The sequence below is a fragment of the Sinocyclocheilus anshuiensis genome, unplaced genomic scaffold (assembly GCF_001515605.1).
Source record: "Sinocyclocheilus anshuiensis isolate Anshui unplaced genomic scaffold, SAMN03320099.WGS_v1.1 scaffold42, whole genome shotgun sequence".
Taxonomy (NCBI): Eukaryota; Metazoa; Chordata; class Actinopteri; order Cypriniformes; family Cyprinidae; genus Sinocyclocheilus; species Sinocyclocheilus anshuiensis.
Window position 1 is genome coordinate 525,005 of NW_015546057.1, and position 18,362 is coordinate 543,366.

General features: G+C 38.8%; 1 protein-coding gene across 5 annotated transcripts in view; it reads right to left on the reverse strand.

The window, feature by feature from the left end:
* Window positions 1-18,019, reverse strand: part of LOC107699342 (homeodomain-interacting protein kinase 1-like) — an 18,841-nt gene extending 822 nt beyond the window's left edge. Inside the window, exons 1-14 of one of the 5 annotated variants that reach the window (XM_016500571.1) lie at window positions 17,708-18,019; window positions 12,214-12,841; window positions 10,174-10,547; window positions 9,872-9,995; window positions 7,138-7,257; window positions 6,944-7,030; window positions 6,676-6,860; window positions 5,770-5,920; window positions 5,490-5,676; window positions 4,510-4,628; window positions 4,112-4,246; window positions 2,039-2,199; window positions 1,782-1,934; window positions 1,440-1,583 (exon numbers count right to left, since the gene is read on the reverse strand). In XM_016500571.1, the coding sequence (XP_016356057.1) occupies window positions 1,440-1,583; window positions 1,782-1,934; window positions 2,039-2,199; window positions 4,112-4,246; window positions 4,510-4,628; window positions 5,490-5,676; window positions 5,770-5,920; window positions 6,676-6,860; window positions 6,944-7,030; window positions 7,138-7,257; window positions 9,872-9,995; window positions 10,174-10,547; window positions 12,214-12,819 (2,546 nt within the window). In that variant the 5' untranslated portion in view covers window positions 12,820-12,841; window positions 17,708-18,019. Of the gene's footprint in view, window positions 1-1,439; window positions 1,584-1,781; window positions 1,935-2,038; window positions 2,200-4,111; window positions 4,247-4,509; window positions 4,629-5,489; window positions 5,677-5,769; window positions 5,921-6,675; window positions 6,861-6,943; window positions 7,031-7,137; window positions 7,258-9,871; window positions 9,996-10,173; window positions 10,548-12,213; window positions 12,891-17,707 lie in introns of all 5 variants that reach the window. The other 4 variants (XM_016500570.1, XM_016500569.1, XM_016500573.1 and 1 more) reach the window with 4 other exon arrangements.
* Between the last annotated feature and the right edge of the window lie 343 nt (window positions 18,020-18,362).

Consider the following 18,362-nt stretch of genomic DNA (forward strand, 5'->3'; position numbering starts at 1 on the left):
AAAGTTATTTAGAAAATTTCACATGGATTAAATGATTTAAAAATGTGTTTCACTGAAATTATATGGAGCTACTTCACATTGTGAAAAGAGGAATCGGACATTAGCCTCTTTCACACATACAGACTTTACTGGTAAATTACTGTTAAGAGATCAAGTGCGAACAGGACCTTATCAAAAATACCAGTAAAAAGATGGAACATCGTTGCCTGTGTGAACAGCACATTTTTGTATTTACCGGTAAAGTTGTTCCAGTAATTGTACAGCAATTTACTGGAATTTCTGTGTAAAAGGGGCTATTGTCAGACTGTAACTTATTTTGCATTAAATGGATATATTCCAGTTCCACACATACAGACTTTACTGGTAAATTACTGTTAAGAGATCATGTGCGAACAGGACCTTATCAAAAATACCGGTAAAAAGATGGAACATCGTTGCCTGTGTGAACAGCACATTTTTGTATTTACCGGTAAAGTTGTTCCGGTAATTGTACAGCAATTTACTGGAATTTCTGTGTAAAAGGGGCTATTGTCAGACTGTAACTTATTTTGCATTAAATGGATATATTCCAGTTCAAAAGATAAGATATTTCTGAAAGAAGTCAAGGCTACATTTATTTACAGTAAAAATACAGTAATACTGCAAAATATTGTATCATTTAAAATAACTTTTCTATTTTAATACATTTTAAAATGTAATTTATTCCTGTGCTGCAAAGCTGAATTTTCCAGTCTTCAGTGTCACATGATCCTTCAGAAATCATTCTAACATGCTGATCTGCTGCTCAGCAAACATTTCTGATTATTATCAGTTGAAAACAGTTGAGCTGCTTCATATTTGTGTGGAAAACTGGATTTTTAAAAATCTTTTGAAACACTATTGAATTGTCTTGTCGATCAATTTCTGGCATCCATGCTGAATAAAAGTATTATTTATTTATTTATTTGCAGTGTTGGGGAGTAACTAGTTACATGTAACGGCGTTACGTAATTTAATTACAAAATAAATGTAACTGTAATCACTTAGTTACTAAGAAAAAATGTGTAATTAAATTACAGTTACTTATGAAAATGTTAACAATTACAAAGGGGATTACATTTGAATATTTACACACATCCACATACAGATTTAATTGATTTCTTTCCCAAATTGCACTGACTTCTCTGAGACATAGGGCCCTATAATTTCCGCGATGCAGAAAACACAGACTGGTTCGTAGAATCCAGTCATACAAACTGAATTCTATAGCCTATGCGGACAAAATATGCCACATTTTGGACAAATAAATCAAAAGTAGGTCAGTACACTTGAACATTTCCAAAGTAACCTTCCCAACACTGTTTATTTGTAATAATTAATTTTTTAAATCTTGCTTACCACAAACTTTTTGTTGTGTATGTGAAAACATGGCAATCATACCAGGAAGTGACCTCACTCACCTAGCAGGGTGGAACTTCCTCTCATCCTCATCTTCAGAGTCACTGTGTATGGTGATGATGCTGACAGCAGGACTCGGGGTGTCAGAGATAATGATGGGCTGAGTGAGAATAGCACTGAATGACTGAGAGCTCACCAGAGCACTGCTGTGAATACAGAAACAGAAGATTTTTCACCCTCAAAAACCAACTGAAATGTCCTTGCATTAGTTTGTCAAATCATGTTATTAATTTATTTATTTTTAAATGGTACAAGCACACATTCCAAGCAAAAACACATTTTTTTTTCAAACTATACTAAACACACCATTGACATTTGAGTGTCAAAAGTAAATGGCCCAATACCTGCTGCCAGTGTCACAACAGATTCTGCTCCTCTTGTTCTGTGACCGTGTGACCGCAGACGTTCCTCGACTGAGAGAATGAGTGAGATTAAGGCCGCTAAGGATGTGTGGGCTCTGCTGGACAACGCCATTGTGCTGACCGCTCTGAGACGCCCTGCAGGAAACAACCCATCAATCGGTATTGAGCACATTCAAACATCTATCGTACTGACATTGTGTGCAGATAATAAAAGTTTACGATTCTTCCTAAACATTTACCTCCAGCTTGACGTCAGCTGTGTGGAGCTCTCAGACAGCAGGGTCTCCAGAGGCGATTCGGTCACTACGGGCTGGTGGCTGGAGTTGTGGATGGTCATGCCAGGCACCTGCTGCCATGCAGAGGGTATGAGGATCTGCTGGGTTCCCGCTGGCCAGGCCTGCTGGAGGACGACAACATATCTGCCTGAGTGACACTGGGACTTAGGAAAATGGAAAAGTCACTGAATGTCGATAAAATTTGAACAATGTTTCACTGGCAAATGAATAGTACGTAAAAACAGCTATGACCAAATCTGCACCACACAATGACTGACACATCTATGGCCATTTAAATCTGAATTTAAACATTTGAGTCATGCCAGGATGATGAGGAAATTCAACTAACATGTTGATGTGACATCCCTGCACACAATTAAAATTGAACACCAAGAAAATAAATAAAAAATCATCAACGCACAAAATAAAAATCTGCAATTCTCTCCCGGAGCATAAGGCAGCTTTAGATGTAGCACAGCCATTTTGTATGATTTTAAAAGCCAAGACAAGCACAGCATGCATAAATCACACACAAGCCTTAAAAATTAAAGATGGGGGGCAGGAAAGAGTAGTCCGGCAACCTGTTGGGAAGAATCATGGCTGTTAAATAGTCAGAAAACACTGAGCATTTCCAAAAGATCTGCCATGCCAGTATGGGCAGCACTAGAGTACCTGCGGACAGACATGGCTATGAGAGGGAGAGGAACATGGCTGCGAGTGTTTTTGAGCTGTAGACAAGGTCAGTCTCCTCCCCTGAGAGAAGAAGGAGGGCCAAACAGACGGTGGGGCTGGGAGGAGGAGGAGGGGTGGGAGGTCAAAGGAGGGATATAAAAAATATATTCATACAACAAGAAGCTGCAAGCAAAGCACAGAAGAGTCAGCACATGCCTCCCATGCCTGCAGCAGACCTGCACTGAGAAAGAACGATGAGGGAGGGACTGAGAGGGAAAAGAAAGGGAGAACGAGCAGAAAGACTGGAAATACAGAGAGAGAAAGAGAGAGAGAGAGAGAGAGAGAGAGAGAGAGAGAGAGAGAGAGAGAGAGAAGAAAAAGACCAGAAAGATGGAAAGGGAGATTAAAAAAAAGGGAAGAGCTGAAAGACAAAGAAATAGAGGAAAACTCAGAAAGAAAAATAAAGTGGTCAGAAATAAAAACAGAGCTCGGAAAATGAGGGAAATTATAAAAAGGAAAATCACAAACATCAAACAGAGGGAGAAAGATCAGAAGAAAAGACAAAAGTGTCATAAAAAACACACAAAAGATCAGTAGATCTCAGAACTTTAAAAAATGGTGATTGGAAAAAAAGATTGTCATTGAAAAAAAAAGTTAAAAAAAAAGAGAATCCAGAAAAAAACACAAAAGTGAGATCAGAAAAAAGATGGTGACTGGAAAAAGGATCAAAGTTTCATTGAATGAAACAAACAAATAAACAAACTATTAGTAAAAACAACAAGAGATCAATGAGAATCCAGAACGATCAAAGTCAGATCAGAGAAAAAAAGATCAAAGTGTCACAGAATAAAACAATGAAACAAATAAACAAACAAAATATTAGTAAAAATCAACAAGAGATCAACTAGAATACAGAATTCTCAAATAAAGATCTGGGGGGAAAAGATCAAAGTGCCAATGAAAAAATATCAACAAAAGATCAGTGAAGATGAACAAGAGATTAAAGAGGATCCAGATTTATCAAAGAGAGGTGGAAAAAAAAAGATCAAATAGAGATAAAAAAAGATCAATAAGCGAGCAATAAAAACCAACAAGAGATCATATAGGATCCAGAATTTTCAGAGAGACCAGAAAAAAAGCACCAAAGAGACAAGTAAATATAAAAGAGGGATAAAAAAAAGATCAAAAAGTGATCGGAGAGAAATAAGATATGATTAATATAGAGAGACCAGAATAAGAGTAGAGTTAGAAAGAAAGATGCATTTAAACAGGATTTTGGAAAGAGCCAAAGAGGGGGGAGAGAGTCAATGGGAGACTGAGAAATGATGATGTTAGTGGTAGAGCGCTGGGTGGGTCTCTCTTTACCAGCACTGTGGCTGTCTGCTCCAGCAGGGCAGGCCTTCCTGCCCCACAGCCCAGTGCCAGGGTCAGCGGGTACTGGGATGCCACTCCCGCTGTGTGGGGGTGCAGCGTGGCCACCATCAGAGGCGTGCAGGAGCCCTATGGAGGAGGCGCACCATGGAGGGAAAGGGGCAAAAAGCATGGAAAGATTAGACAAAAGCTCAGACTCAGGTCAGGGGTACAAGGCTGTGATCTCACGTGCCATTTACCGGCAGCCGAACAGCTGTCCATGCAGACTTTAAGGACTGACGTTTCCTCTCCAACTCAACTGGATTAATTTGCAGTTCGTCAGATTGCAGTGACGGAACGTCACCGTTAGATATAATGCCACCGTTTCACAAACAATGCGCTTTATGTCTTACCTGCGTCAGCATGCTGGGTTGAATCTGAAGAGGCTGCGTGGACTGGTTCTGCTGGACAACAGGAACAGCGTTCTCCATCCGGACAGGATAGCTAGAGGTTTTATTAGAAGATGGAAGCCCTTCAAGAAAAAAACAACAACAGATATTCAGAGTGCTTTTCAAGGATGGGGAAGCCCTACATATGTATCAAATGAATAATCAAATGTAAAACATCTTGCACTAACAGCAAAACAAACAAAAAAATTCTGAATGACTAAAATTAAACAAAATACAAATTCACGGCCATACAGTAGAGGGCGCAACCATTCCAGAGATCAAAAGAAAAGAAAGCAGGAAAAGAAACTCGAATTTTAGCCAAATGAAACAGATGTAATGCTTAACCAAGTAATTTGTGGTGATCTGTATGATTAAGTTATCAAAAGTAAGCAGCAAAGACACTGGTAGATTAAGTGACAATTAAATCCATAAAGTATGTTTACATTGTTTTATGTATTTAATAGTTGAATTCTTAAGTTACTTATCAGTTCTATGTGTTTCAGGAGACTGTATACACAAATGATCCATGATGCAATCCTTAATAAAAGGTTATTTTTCATTCTTATTATTTTGTTTAATTACACTAGATGTTTTAAGAAAAAAGGACAATATCCAAAATTCCAGCACAGTTCAAACCTTACAAATAAATAAAATATTACAATAAAATAAAAAACAGGGATTAAAAATCATGCATTTTTCAAACTTTCAATACTCTGTATGAACCCTGAAATGAGTATCTTAATTTTTGCCACCATTTCAACAAATACAATCCCAATTAAGCCCAAAATTGACTGCTTGCAAGCCATTTTAATTGACGTTTCTGAGACAGGATATTTAACAAAAAACAATACAAAACAGTGAACCAGTGATTTAGCTACAACTGGATGGAGTCTGGCTTATTGAAGGGACATAAATCACCCACAATGCACCCAGCTCCGGCTCACCTTGGATAGTGGCGGGGGGGCAGACGATGAGGGTTTGCTGGAAAGGTTCAGTCTGAGCACACAGCTGAGTGGGGCGGGTCTGCAGGGGGATGCTGGGTTGGGCCAGGCCTGGGATGTTTATGGTGGCCTGCTGGTAAAGTGCTGGTTGGTAGTTGAGAAGAGGAACAGCTCCACCAGCAGACGGAACCTGAGAAAATTACCAACACAGATAAGATTGAAGGAAATCCTTATGAAAGTGCTTACAGCGCATGTATTTTTAACCAGGTGGTTTTCCCCTCACCTGGCTGTGCTGGTTCAGCTGGCTGCTGAAGGTCACAGTCAGGTTTCCTGCAGTTCCAGGAACAGCGTTAGCAGCAAACAGGGCTTTCCCACTGTCAAAGCTACTGTTCCTTCTCTTGCAGATGTCCATGTTCTGGAAGCACGACTTCACACTACAAAAATGATATGAGCATCAAATTTATAACACATTTCTTCAAACTAACCGGTGCTGAAAGTCTAGGGCCTGGTTTCACAGACAGGGTTTCGACTAAGCCAGGATTAGGCCATAGTTCAATTAGGACATTCAAGTAATTTTTATAAACATGCCTTAGGGAAAACATTACTGGTGTGCATCTTGAGACAAAACAAAGGCACTGATAAGGGCCTTTCGCACCGCAGGAACCTTTTCATAGTACCAGAACTAATTGTGGAACATCAACGTAATCAACTTAAATCGACGTTGTTTACGTTCAGCATGCGCGTGCTGTCTACTGAATGTAAACGACGCGGATTACGTTCTGGGGTACTCTCCAAAATGGCTGAAGATGGCAACTCGGGGAGAAGAATTGCTGAATAAATTGTTATTATTTTTTTCTTTGCGCACAAAAAGTATTCTCGTAGCTTCGTAAAATTACGGTTGAACCCCTGATGTCACATGGACTATTTTACTGATATCCTTACTACGTTTCTGTGCCTTGATCGTGGTAATATCCTTGCTGTCTATGGGAGGGTCAGAGAGCTCTCAGATTTAATCAAAAATATCTTAATTTGTGTTCCGAAGACGAACGAAGGTCTTACGGGTTTGGAACGACATGAGGGAGGGTAATTAATGACAGAATTTTCATGTTTGGGTGAACTCTCCCTTTAAGATCAGTCAGTGCAAGTTTCTTTAATTTGAAACAGGGTAGATGTCTTAAAAATTACGTACTGTGAGCTGTGTGGGAAGTTCAGCAGGTGGCTCATGGTCACAAACGGATGTGCCAGGATCTTTGTGGGCGTAATTCTTTTATCAGCGTCCAGCCGCAACATCCTTTTCAGCAGGTCAATCAGCTCCCGACGATCCGCCTTCTCCGCCAACATGTCAGTTCGTTCTAAATGAGTAGGCAGATTGACCTGGAAACCAATCGATGGAGTCAGAAAATTTCTTTTAAACTAATGACATGTTGCATCCTATACATACATGTATTTCTAATTACCTGCATCATGTCATCCAAACAATTGAAGATGTATTTTCTCGCTTCTTTTGACTTGACGCCCATTTCTGCCTCATGCTCAGATGGGGTCTAGAAAAAGACATCAGTGTCAGTCTGGTACAATATTAACCACCCTTTTTTAAATAAGAAACTTGTGTGTTTTTAACCCCCAAAAAGATAAAAGTATGGGTACTGACTTTTAACCTCCACAGTGGGTAGCTGGAGTCTGGTCCTCTGTTGAAGAAGCGGCTTGTCTTTGTGCCAGCACTCAAGAGATACTCAGGAGGCAATCCCTGCGTCTGAGAAATGTACTGAATCTGGAGGGGGGAAATAAGAAAGGTCAAAGTTAGTACAAAGACTAGAGGAGTTTGTGTAAATTTCTGCAATCATAAAGGATTTCTGATGCTGTAGGGTAAAATCATTCAGTCTTGCCTAGTGTGACATGTTCACAGATGGCCAATTAATGGTCTTGGTGATGATTAGAGTCACTGTTTTGGACTGCCGCCTTAAGAACGTGAGTACAGAATTACGTGTCCGATGTGCGACCGGCTGTAAATGCTGAATCATGGCTACAATTTATCATACAGTCTGTCATGAAAGACTGCACATGCTGCACAATCTGCCTGGTCTAGCTCCTTAAGGTCACGTTGTACCATCTGTCAAGGTATTATCTGAACCCTTATGTTGTGTTTCCAGTCACTGACCTGAGGATTTTCCTTTTCCACAAACGCTAGCTAATGTTATCCCATTGGACTTAAAGGGTTAGTTCACCCAAAATGAAAATTGTCATTAATTACTCACCCTCATGTCTGCACAATCTGCCTGGTCTAGCTCCTTAAGGTCACGTTGTACCATCTGTCAAGGTATTATCTGAACCCTTATGTTGTGTTTCCAGTCATTGACCTGAGGATTTTCCTTTTCCACAAACGCTAGCTAATGTTATCCCATTGGACTTAAAGGGTTAGTTCACCCAAAATGAAAATTCTGTCATTAATTCTGTAAAATAATCCATGTGACATCAATGGTTCATCCGCAATTATACGAAGCTATGAGAATACTTTTTGTGCGCAAAAGAAAAAAAATAACGACTTTATTCAACAATTCGTCTCCTCCGCATCACCCTGGTGCCATTTTGGAGAATATCCGCTGGACGTAAACGTTCGTATGCTGTTCTGTGTCAGCTGCGTCACGCCGGATCTGTTTCCTACGTTGTTGTGATTTGATCTGAACGGAAACAACATATCCGCGTGGCGCAGCTGACACAGAACAGCATACACTGTTTACATCCAGCGGATATTCTCCAAAATGGCACCAGGGTGATGCGGAGCAGACGAATTGTTGAATAAAGTATTCTCGTAGCTTTGTATAATTGTGGATGAACCCCTGATGTCACATGGATTATTTTACCGATCTCCTTGCTACGTTTCTGGACTTGGGAACTCCAAAGATGAACGAAGGTCTCACGGGTTTGAAAAGACATGAGGATGAGTAATGACAGAATTTTCATTTTTGGGTGAACTAACGCTTTAAACCCGAGTTTGCTAAAAACAGGATATAATAACGGATTCAATCTTTTTGTTTCAAACTTGCTTTTTTTTTTTTTCAATTACCACAGTTTTTTCATTTCTTTTTGGAAATTAGCCTACCGATTTCAGGCCTCACTGATCTGAGCTTATGCACATCAATTTTCTAAAATTATCCACAAAAAATGCCTAGACTGGCATACTTTGCTGGGACTGTACAATATTGGCACACTGCTGTGACCCAGCCACATGAATACAGCGCATTTTACAATGAGCCTCATTTGCACAGAAAGGCGCCATATTTATGCATCATACAGCACCAGCATGAAGTGCCAGAGACACAAATATACTAAAGGCCAAAGTATACTTTGGTTTTTATGTGTACAGGAGGGTCCGTGTACAGTGCATGACGCAAATTTAAAAGGAAACAAGTATAGAAAACATAGCTTCTTTATAGGTCTGGGCGATTAAACCGGTATCGATATTTATCGATGGTACACCTTCTTCGATAACGGTATAAAAAATGTTCGATATAGCGCACGATATAGGCACGTGCTATGAGTGACGCAGACGCGGTGATGATGTAAGTGACGTTGTTGCATTTTAATGTTTTTATACTCTAGCCCACGAGACGCGCAGTTGCTGTGTTATTCATTCAAAATATTATAGAAATACAGAAGCTCAATGCGGAGAAGATCTTGATTAGGTTCAAACCGAAACCAAGCCATTCACACAGAACGCATATTCAGCGCATTTTTAGACGGACGCGAATTTGTGGAGGTTTATTCCTTTTCACTGCGTCTCAAATGTTTTTAAGTGCAGTCTGTGTGAATGGCGCTTCGGCTCTTTGGGTTAAGCAATGTATAAATACATGATGCTGTTTTGTTCATAATAGTTTATGCAATTTACGAAATTATATTGATTTATATGAGTTAATGTAGACGTAATGCACGTTTTTTTATAGACTTATTTCCTTGCGTTGACAATTTAAATGTGCTGCATTATTTTGCTCATTGCGCCCTCCTGTGGCTTCGGGAGACAAGACAAAAGTTTCCTTAAAACCTATTTAATCTGCATATAAAACATTAGAAATTAGATATTTGTTTAATTTTTATTGTGTGTTTGACTGTTAAAACAAAAACTATTTGTTGTTTGTCTCAATAAATTGGGTTAATTTAAAAATACAGTGGTTAAATAAAAAAAAAAAAATTCTATTGCTCTTTGTTTTAAAAAGGTTATAAAAAATTTCAATAATTATCGATACCGAACGATATGAAACATTATATCGTTGATACATTTTTTAGCTATATCGCTCAGCCCTACTTCTTTATATGAAAATTGAGAGAGAACCGAGAAGGTTGAGAGCTAATATTTTTTCTGATAATAACAGTAACATAACATGTGTAACCTGGTCATATTCTGAAGCTCCTGGATATAACGGCCAGCCCAGAAAGAGCTCTGCAATCACACAACCCAGTGACCACATGTCAATGGCTTCACAGAACGGCAGACCAAGGATGATCTCAGGGGCTCTGAGGATAGAAAGCATATCATAATCTATGCATTTAGGCTCTATGTTTTTTTTATAAACACCTTTAGGATTCAATCGGGTGATTATTACAACAACATGATCTCATAACTGTGGGATGTAATCTCTACTGAAGGGATGTGTGATCATTAAGCATGTACAGATTACAGATAATCGCTCACCTGTAGTAGCGAGACTGGAGGTAAGTTGAGCAGCCGGCTTTGGAGACGTGACTGGCTGACCCAAAGTCGATGACCTTTACCCTGTAGGGCTGTCGGATGGGGTCCACAAGCATGATGTTCTCAGGCTTCAGATCAGCGTGGATGAGACCCAGGCTCTTCAGCTTCATCAGGGCCGTGGCCACCTGCTGCAGGATGGGGCGGATGTGCCTCAGGGGCAGTGGGCTGAACTTACTGTGCTTCAGGAAATCGTAAAGGTTCTGCTCGAGCATTTCAAACACCAAACATGTGTGGCCCTTGTGCTGGAAACACTCGTAGGAGCGGACAAAGTTGAACTCGTCAGCGTTCTCCGCACTCAGCCGGTTCAATATGCTGACCTAGAAGAGATATTAGGGGTCAATGACAAATAAAGTAAATAGTAGTGTTAAAATAGCACGGTCACAATTTACTAAAGATGCACAGTGAAGAATTAGCGCTGAAAAGGCGTGGATATTTTTAGGACTCAACTTTTTGAATATGCATTTTTATGAGTTTCGCTTTCAGACACAATTTTAAAATGAAATTGAATGAGTATTAAAATGAATCACGCAACACGATTTACTAACGTTTGCGCTCGTCCAATTACTTAGGGCCAGATTTACTAACACCTTGCACCAGCGCAAACCGTCTTTTTGGCGTTAAAATAGCACGGTCACAATTTACTAAAGATGCACAGTGAAGAATTAGCGCTCAAAAGGCGTGGATATTTTTAGGACTCAACTTTTTGAATATGCATTTTTATGAGTTTCGCTTTCAGACACAATTTTAAAATGAAATTGAATGAGTATTAAAATGAATCAGAGCGCTTTTTAAAACGCCACCGCCGCCGTCTTTTTCTGCAGCTCGGAGCGTCTTTTCAAGTTGAAAAAAGTTCAACTTTTCTGAAAAACAAAAAACACCCCACATGAAGCGCCTTTTTGGTAGCTGACCAATGACAAGTCAGTCGTTTCCATAACAACAAAAATTGAGAACATAGCCAGTAGATAGAGCGTACTAGTTTCGGAGCACAAGGAGTTACTATCTAGTCTCAAATATGCCGCAAACCGTGCATCATCCAACCGGAGCTCCTGGACTAAATTGTTGTAAGCACCATACTGCTTCCTTCCCCGTATAATGTCGCGATGTTCACAAACATCTAAAACACCACTGCCGGCAGCGTCTTTTTCTGCAGCTCTGAGCGTCTTTTCAAGTTGAAAAAAGTTCAACTTTTCTGAAAAACAAAAAACACCCCACATCAAGCGCCTTTTTGGTAGCTGACCAATGACAAGTCAGTCGTTTCCATAACAACAAAAATTGAGAACACAGCCAGTAGATAGAGCGTACTAGTTTCGGAGCACAAGGAGTTACTATCTAGTCTCAAATATGCCGCAAACCGTGCATCATCCAACCGGAGCTCCTGGACTAAATTGTTGTAAGCACCATACTGCTTCCTTCCCCGTATAATGTCGCGATGTTCACAAACATCATTGTGAACCGACATTCTCCTCCCCGTTGACTTCAAAAGCCAACGCAAGAGCCAACTTTTTACACTCTTCTCGACATTTCGAGATGGTCCTCACTGCAGAACACAAGATCCAGGGGTCGAGGTTGGATCCAGATCCAACTCCTAACACCTTACATATACCTAAACCTACCATCTCCACCTCCTAGATGTGGATCCAACCCCGCCCCCTGGATCTTTGTTCTGCAGTGAGGGGCTACTGGACATTTCGGCAGCACACTAGGCTACTGTTGCAGCTGTTGTTATAGCAACAAAAGAAGCCTTCGGCTTCTATTTGTAACCAAAACGTTGCCAGCTTTTACTTAAAAAGTGCTCGTCCAGTTTTTCTTGTCAAAAAAGACACCAAGTGTGAACACGCCCTAAGAAGTAAAAAAGGCATGCCAGTTGCAGTCTCTGCAGTAAAATTAGGCGGAAATGAAATACCAGGAAATCTTGATCAGGTGATAACCCAAGATTGGAAAACAATAACCCAAAAACATACTGTAGATCCCATCATGACATACCTCGATCTGTCCCTGACGTGCATATGACGGATGGTTCTTCAGGATCTTGATGGCTACAATCTCATTAGTTCCTCTTTTCCAGCACTTGGCCACCTGCCCAAACGTGCCCCGGCCGAGAAACTCAAGAACTTCGTAGCTGTTGGCGACGGAGCAGAGGATCTCGTGCTGGACCAGCTGGTAGTCCCCTTCCCCGTTGGAGCTGCTGCTTTTGGTGGTGGGGGCCGAGTGGGGGATGGACTGGGCGGTGGTCCCTGCTCCTCCCGTCCGCACAGAGAAAGCAGGAGCCGAGAGCTCCTCCAGAATCTGAACGCTGCCACTGCCGCTTCCGCCTCCTCCGGAGCTCTCCACTTCCTCGTTCTTCCTCTTCACGCCGTACCTGTGCCTGTGCTCCGAGTGGTGCGTGTTGTGGGAGGTTCTGCGGCTGGACCCCCGCGGGAGGCTCCCGGTGCTGTCTGCTGCACGGACCACCACCTGGCCCCGGGATGCTGGGGGGAAGACCAGGCCCGAGGAGCTGAAAGGGAGGCCCGCTGCGGGGTTGAAGCTGTACTGGCCCACAGAACTGTACGCTTCATTGGAAGCATCCCAAGCACAGCTCTCCACTTTCATTTTTTTCACCCTGCAGAAGGCACTGGAAGACACAGATGGAGGGGAGAAAACCTGCAGCTGTGAAGCCATGCCTGCAGATATTGAATAAATAAGTTTGGCATTGTTGAATACAGAAAGAACACAAAAGCACTTAATGTACATAAATATTATCAAAATTTGAATTATATTCGAATTTAAAAAGCATAATTTCAGTTAGGGTGAAGAAAAGCTTTTGGCTTCTATCTTGAGGCCACAAGTGGGCACATCGAGCAAAATATTACTAATGCACGTTTATTCAAAGCATAAAATAACATGATTATCTGAGAAAAAAAAGTGCATAATGTTTAAAATAAAGTTTATAAACCAATTATAATTAAGTTGCTTAAACAACTATAAACAAAACGGCATCATGTATGTATGCATGTATAGTTTAATAAAAAATGGCTGAAAGCCAATCACACAGAGTACATTTTTCATTTAAAAACACGAGTTGCAGTGGGATGGGGAAAAAACCCGGGATAAAATGTGCGAAATATGCATTCTGTGTGAACGGCTTGGTTTCAGTTTTGACGTAAACAAGATCTTCTCTGCATTGATGTTCTCTTTTCCCGCAATATTTGTAATTAACAACGCAGCAGCGCCGAATCTAGTGGCTTCAACTGGACAGGCTAACAAAAACATTAAAATGCAATGACACTTACATCGTCATCGCTTAAAAATGACTAGTAGGGCTGTCAAAATGGCTGAAAAACTAAATTCGAATTTTGTACATAAATATTATCAAAATTTGAATTATATTCGAATTTAAAAAGCATAATTTCAGTTAGGGTGAAGAAAAGCTTTTGGCTTCTATCTTGAGGCCACAAGTGGGCACATCGAGCAAAATATTACTAATGCACGTTTATTCAAAGCATAAAATAACATGATTATCTGAGAAAAAAAAGTGCATAATGTTTAAAATAAAGTTTATAAACCAATTATAATTAAGTTGCTTAAACAACTATAAACAAAACGGCATCATGTATGTATGCATGTATAGTTTAATAAAAAATGGCTGAAAGCCAATCACACAGAGTACATTTTTCATTTAAAAACACGAGTTGCAGTGGGATGGGGAAAAAACCCGGGATAAAATGTGCGAAATATGCATTCTGTGTGAACGGCTTGGTTTCAGTTTTGACGTAAACAAGATCTTCTCTGCATTGATGTTCTCTTTTCCCGCAATATTTGTAATTAACAACGCAGCAGCGCCGAATCTAGTGGCTTCAACTGGACAGGCTAACAAAAACATTAAAATGCAATGACACTTACATCGTCATCGCATCTCGTGCACCACCGATAAGGCTGCCTTCCTTAACGCACACCTAAAATTAGAATGCAACGTTTTTGCATTCAAATGTGGATTTTTATTTTAAATTCGACGAATATTCGAAATTCAACAGCCCTAATATATACACACACAGTACACACACATATAGTATGTAAACAAACTTTTATTTCGAAGCGATTAATCGCGATTAATCGTTTTGCAGCCCTAAAAATTACAATACTTATATATCAACATAATTGAACACAGTCAGATAGTGAACATTATTTATTATAAATATTGACATTTAGAATTCACGTAAATGTATTGAGATCTGACAATGGCATTGTAATTGTAATTGTAATTGTAATTACTGTCAGCTCCATGTAGTAAAATTTCGTGATAGCACTAGAGAGAATATCCTGCCGTGTTGATCAGAGTTTAATATCAAATTCAATAATTCAGTAAGTTGTTTTTCTGGTGTTGATTGTTACTACAAACATAATTGACCTATCAGTAAGCCCTTCTCCTCAAACGCAGATGAGCCAATGACAGTCGAGTATCAGTTGCACGGTTAGCGGTACTCTAGCGGATCTTTAGGTTTCAGCGCCATAGAGAAACATAGAAAGATCCGAAGCTTTTATGCGAAAAAATAAATGGAAAAACGATGCGCCTGGGGTACTTGTAACACTGATTCCAGGTATCCCCAGCAGATAGGCAATATAATTTATTTTATTACATTTCCTGAACCCAAACAAAACAGAGCAAAAATGTCCCTAAGCATTCAACCCCAATCCCAATGAAGACGAAAACGTTCATTTTCTGATTGTCATACTCTCATTAAGTTACAATTTTCATCTACTCAAGCAGAACCTTGATGTCATCTTGTGCTTCAGCAAGGGATCTCTGGCTAAAATTAACATTAAAGTTAGTGAGTCAATGCTAACGTATAAGCATAAATAGCAAACTGTTCTCACGTCATGAACAGTGTAGGTCAAAAACACAAACGAAAATCTACATTTCAGTGCCTCTCCATATTAAACTGGTTAAATGTAAATTAATTTAATCTTACACTGCGGTAACGTTACAAGAACAGAGTTGATCCGGGATGTTGTCATTGTGATCGTAAGGACCGTAACATGAGACTTCTCCTGTTTGCATTATGATCTGTATTTTTACACATTTATTTTGAAATATTTTATATATCCCTCCATGGCATATTTCAGTCCCACTTAAATGATGGTCCTTCCGTATCCAAAATGGATCAAAAACAGCTTGGGACAAAGTTTTCACACTGACAGCCGTCATTAGGGATGGGCGTATCGATATATCGATACTGACGCGAGTATCGCAAGTATCGATACTCAAACAAAAAATATCGATACTAAGGTGTGTTTTATTTACCAGTGATTTTGTTAATTCAACAACAACAACAAAAAATAATGCGTACAATATGCATTGAATTGGACGAATAACCTGTTAGCGAGTAATTGTTTAGGATATAACTATTTTCCTGCTCATCTGAACACACGCAAATGTTGCAAGACAGAACCAATCCATCACAGAGAGCGTTCACTCACTGCTGACAGTGCATTCAAACAGGGCTACTGATAGGTCAGTTGTTACTACACACTTAAAATGAGGAAAAATCTCTCTCCTCCTCAAACTTGCAAACAATATCTTTAGAATTTGCACAAATTACTAATCTATAAAACAGAGCCTGTGACGATAACCGTTTTCATAAATCTATGACAGAAATGGTAGGAACACAGATGTGAAAAACTAACGTTTATTTATTTTTATTTTTTTTTGTCAGGATTCAAGATATAGTACTAATGAGGTTTAATGTATACTGTGAATTTATGTAAAGTATTGAGCTATAGTCTCAGAACAAGCAGTTAATGTTATAAATGTATTAATTTATATTTATATATATATATATATATATAAAAGAGTAATATCTGTGATATTACCAATTAATTTTATAATGGAAATATTGCTAGTTGAAAAACTAATATCTATAAATGATGTATACTCTCTCTATATATAATATTATAGTGGAAATATTGTTAGTTGAAAAACGAATACATCTAAAAATGATCTATAATCACTCTCTATATAATATGAATAATTTCACAATGGAAATATTGCTAGCTGAAAACTAATATCTATAAATGATTTATACTCTCTCTATATATAATATTATAGTGGAAATATTGTTAGTTGAAAAACGAATACATCTAAAAATGATCTATAATCACTCTCTATATAATATGAATAATTTCACAATGGAAATATTGCTAGCTGAAAACTAATATCTATAAATGATTTATACTCTCTCTATATATAATATTATAGTGGAAATATTGTTAGTTGAAAAACGAATACATCTAAAAATGATCTATAATCACTCTCTATATAATATGAATAATTTCACAATGGAAATATTGCTAGCTGAAAACTAATATCTATATATTATTTATAAACTCACTCTATAATATGAATAATTTTATAGTGGAAATATTGCTATTTGAAAAATTAATATCTAAAAACTATCTATATATAATACAAATAATTTTATAATGGAAATATTGCTAGTTGAAAAAGAATACATATAAAAATTATCTATAATCACTCTCTATACAATATGAATACTTTTATAATGGAAATGTTGCTAGTTGAACAACTAAAATCTTTAAATTATTTATAATCTCTCTCTATATGATATAAATCATATTTCTAGTTGAAAAACTACAGGCAGGTAAAAGCGTAACACTTGTTTCGTCCCATATCTGAAGTAGCAGTGTACTGTATTACATGCACCCAGGGATTTCAACGACAGATCAGACAAATAAAATAAAATTGAATAAACTATTACTATTATTTTCAGTTTTTAAAAACTGATCGTGTTTCTTAGTCGGCCAAGAATCTGGATTGAGGGTCTCTCTGCCTGAAAACGATGGCTGAAACCCCTGATTTACACAAGCACTTTCAGAAAGACTGACTGCAAGCAGAACATCATATCTAAAACATTTAAACCAAATAAAAAACATCAAATCACCAGCACAACCGAAATATCAAACATTACCTACGAGCTACACAGTTGCTGATCGTAAACTGTATTATAATCGAGTTTTAACGCGATACCAACCCGCTGTATGTTTACAACACCAAACGACTCTACCCTTTTCGAGAAAACTGCGCTAATGTCACGAAGCAAAATAAGAAAAGCCGAAATTAACGGCAAAACACGGCGTTTGTTTCTTTAAATGAGCATTAATATCGCAATCACTGAGCTGAGTGACACTGTTGCCGATGTCCTCGAATCTGCAGACGCCATAAGTTTGCTACATTGTATCATCTGTCAGCTACTATGTAACGAACCGTTAGCGTTAGTGTTGCAATACCACATATTAAATGCAATATTCAAAATAAAAAAGCATTCTAATTCAGAATTAATCTTTGGAGAAAATTGACCAGAGCTCAACAAATCCAACCCTCCTTTACAAAAACCCATTCAAACGCATTTTATGTCTACATTAGTTTAATTAAAGACACTTCTGCGGGTGTATATATTATGGAGGCTTATTGCTATATTAATACCTGAGCGTGTTGTTGATCCTCGTCTGGGGCAGAGGAGAGCTTTAAATCCCTCGGATCTGGATTCTAGGCCTTCATTGTTAAAGAGCAGCTCAGTTAACTCGAAAATAAACAGCGATCGGTATAAAAATACAGCTCCATCAGTCACTGTGAGTGGCGAGCGGGCAAGCTGCTCATAAAATCGTCGATTTCTGTCCTTGTACTAAAAAGCCCCTTTTAAAATCCAGGCAGAAAGGGGCTGTTGTGCTCCCCGGTACATCCAAAGCCTGATTATCAGCTGCTTCAGTCAGGCTTCCTGTCCACAGACTCAGGACATGCGCATGCGCACACGGCTTTACACGTTTTGTAACGCACTGAGATGAGCAATTGTGCAACTGTTGACGATGGGAAATACCATGCCGCTGATCAACATGTTTCTCGTTACTATTGGAAACACATCACTGACGCACACAGCTTCACTTCAAGCCAATTTAAAGGGGTCATATGATGCAATTTCAAATTGTCCTTTCTCTTTGGAGTGTTACAAGCTGTTCTTGCATAGATAAGAGGAAGAAAGTAGACAAGCATGGCATTTTTATAAGGTATCATTAACACAGTTATTTAATATTAATAGTGCAAACATGGTCATTCAAATAATAATAATAATAATAATATAATA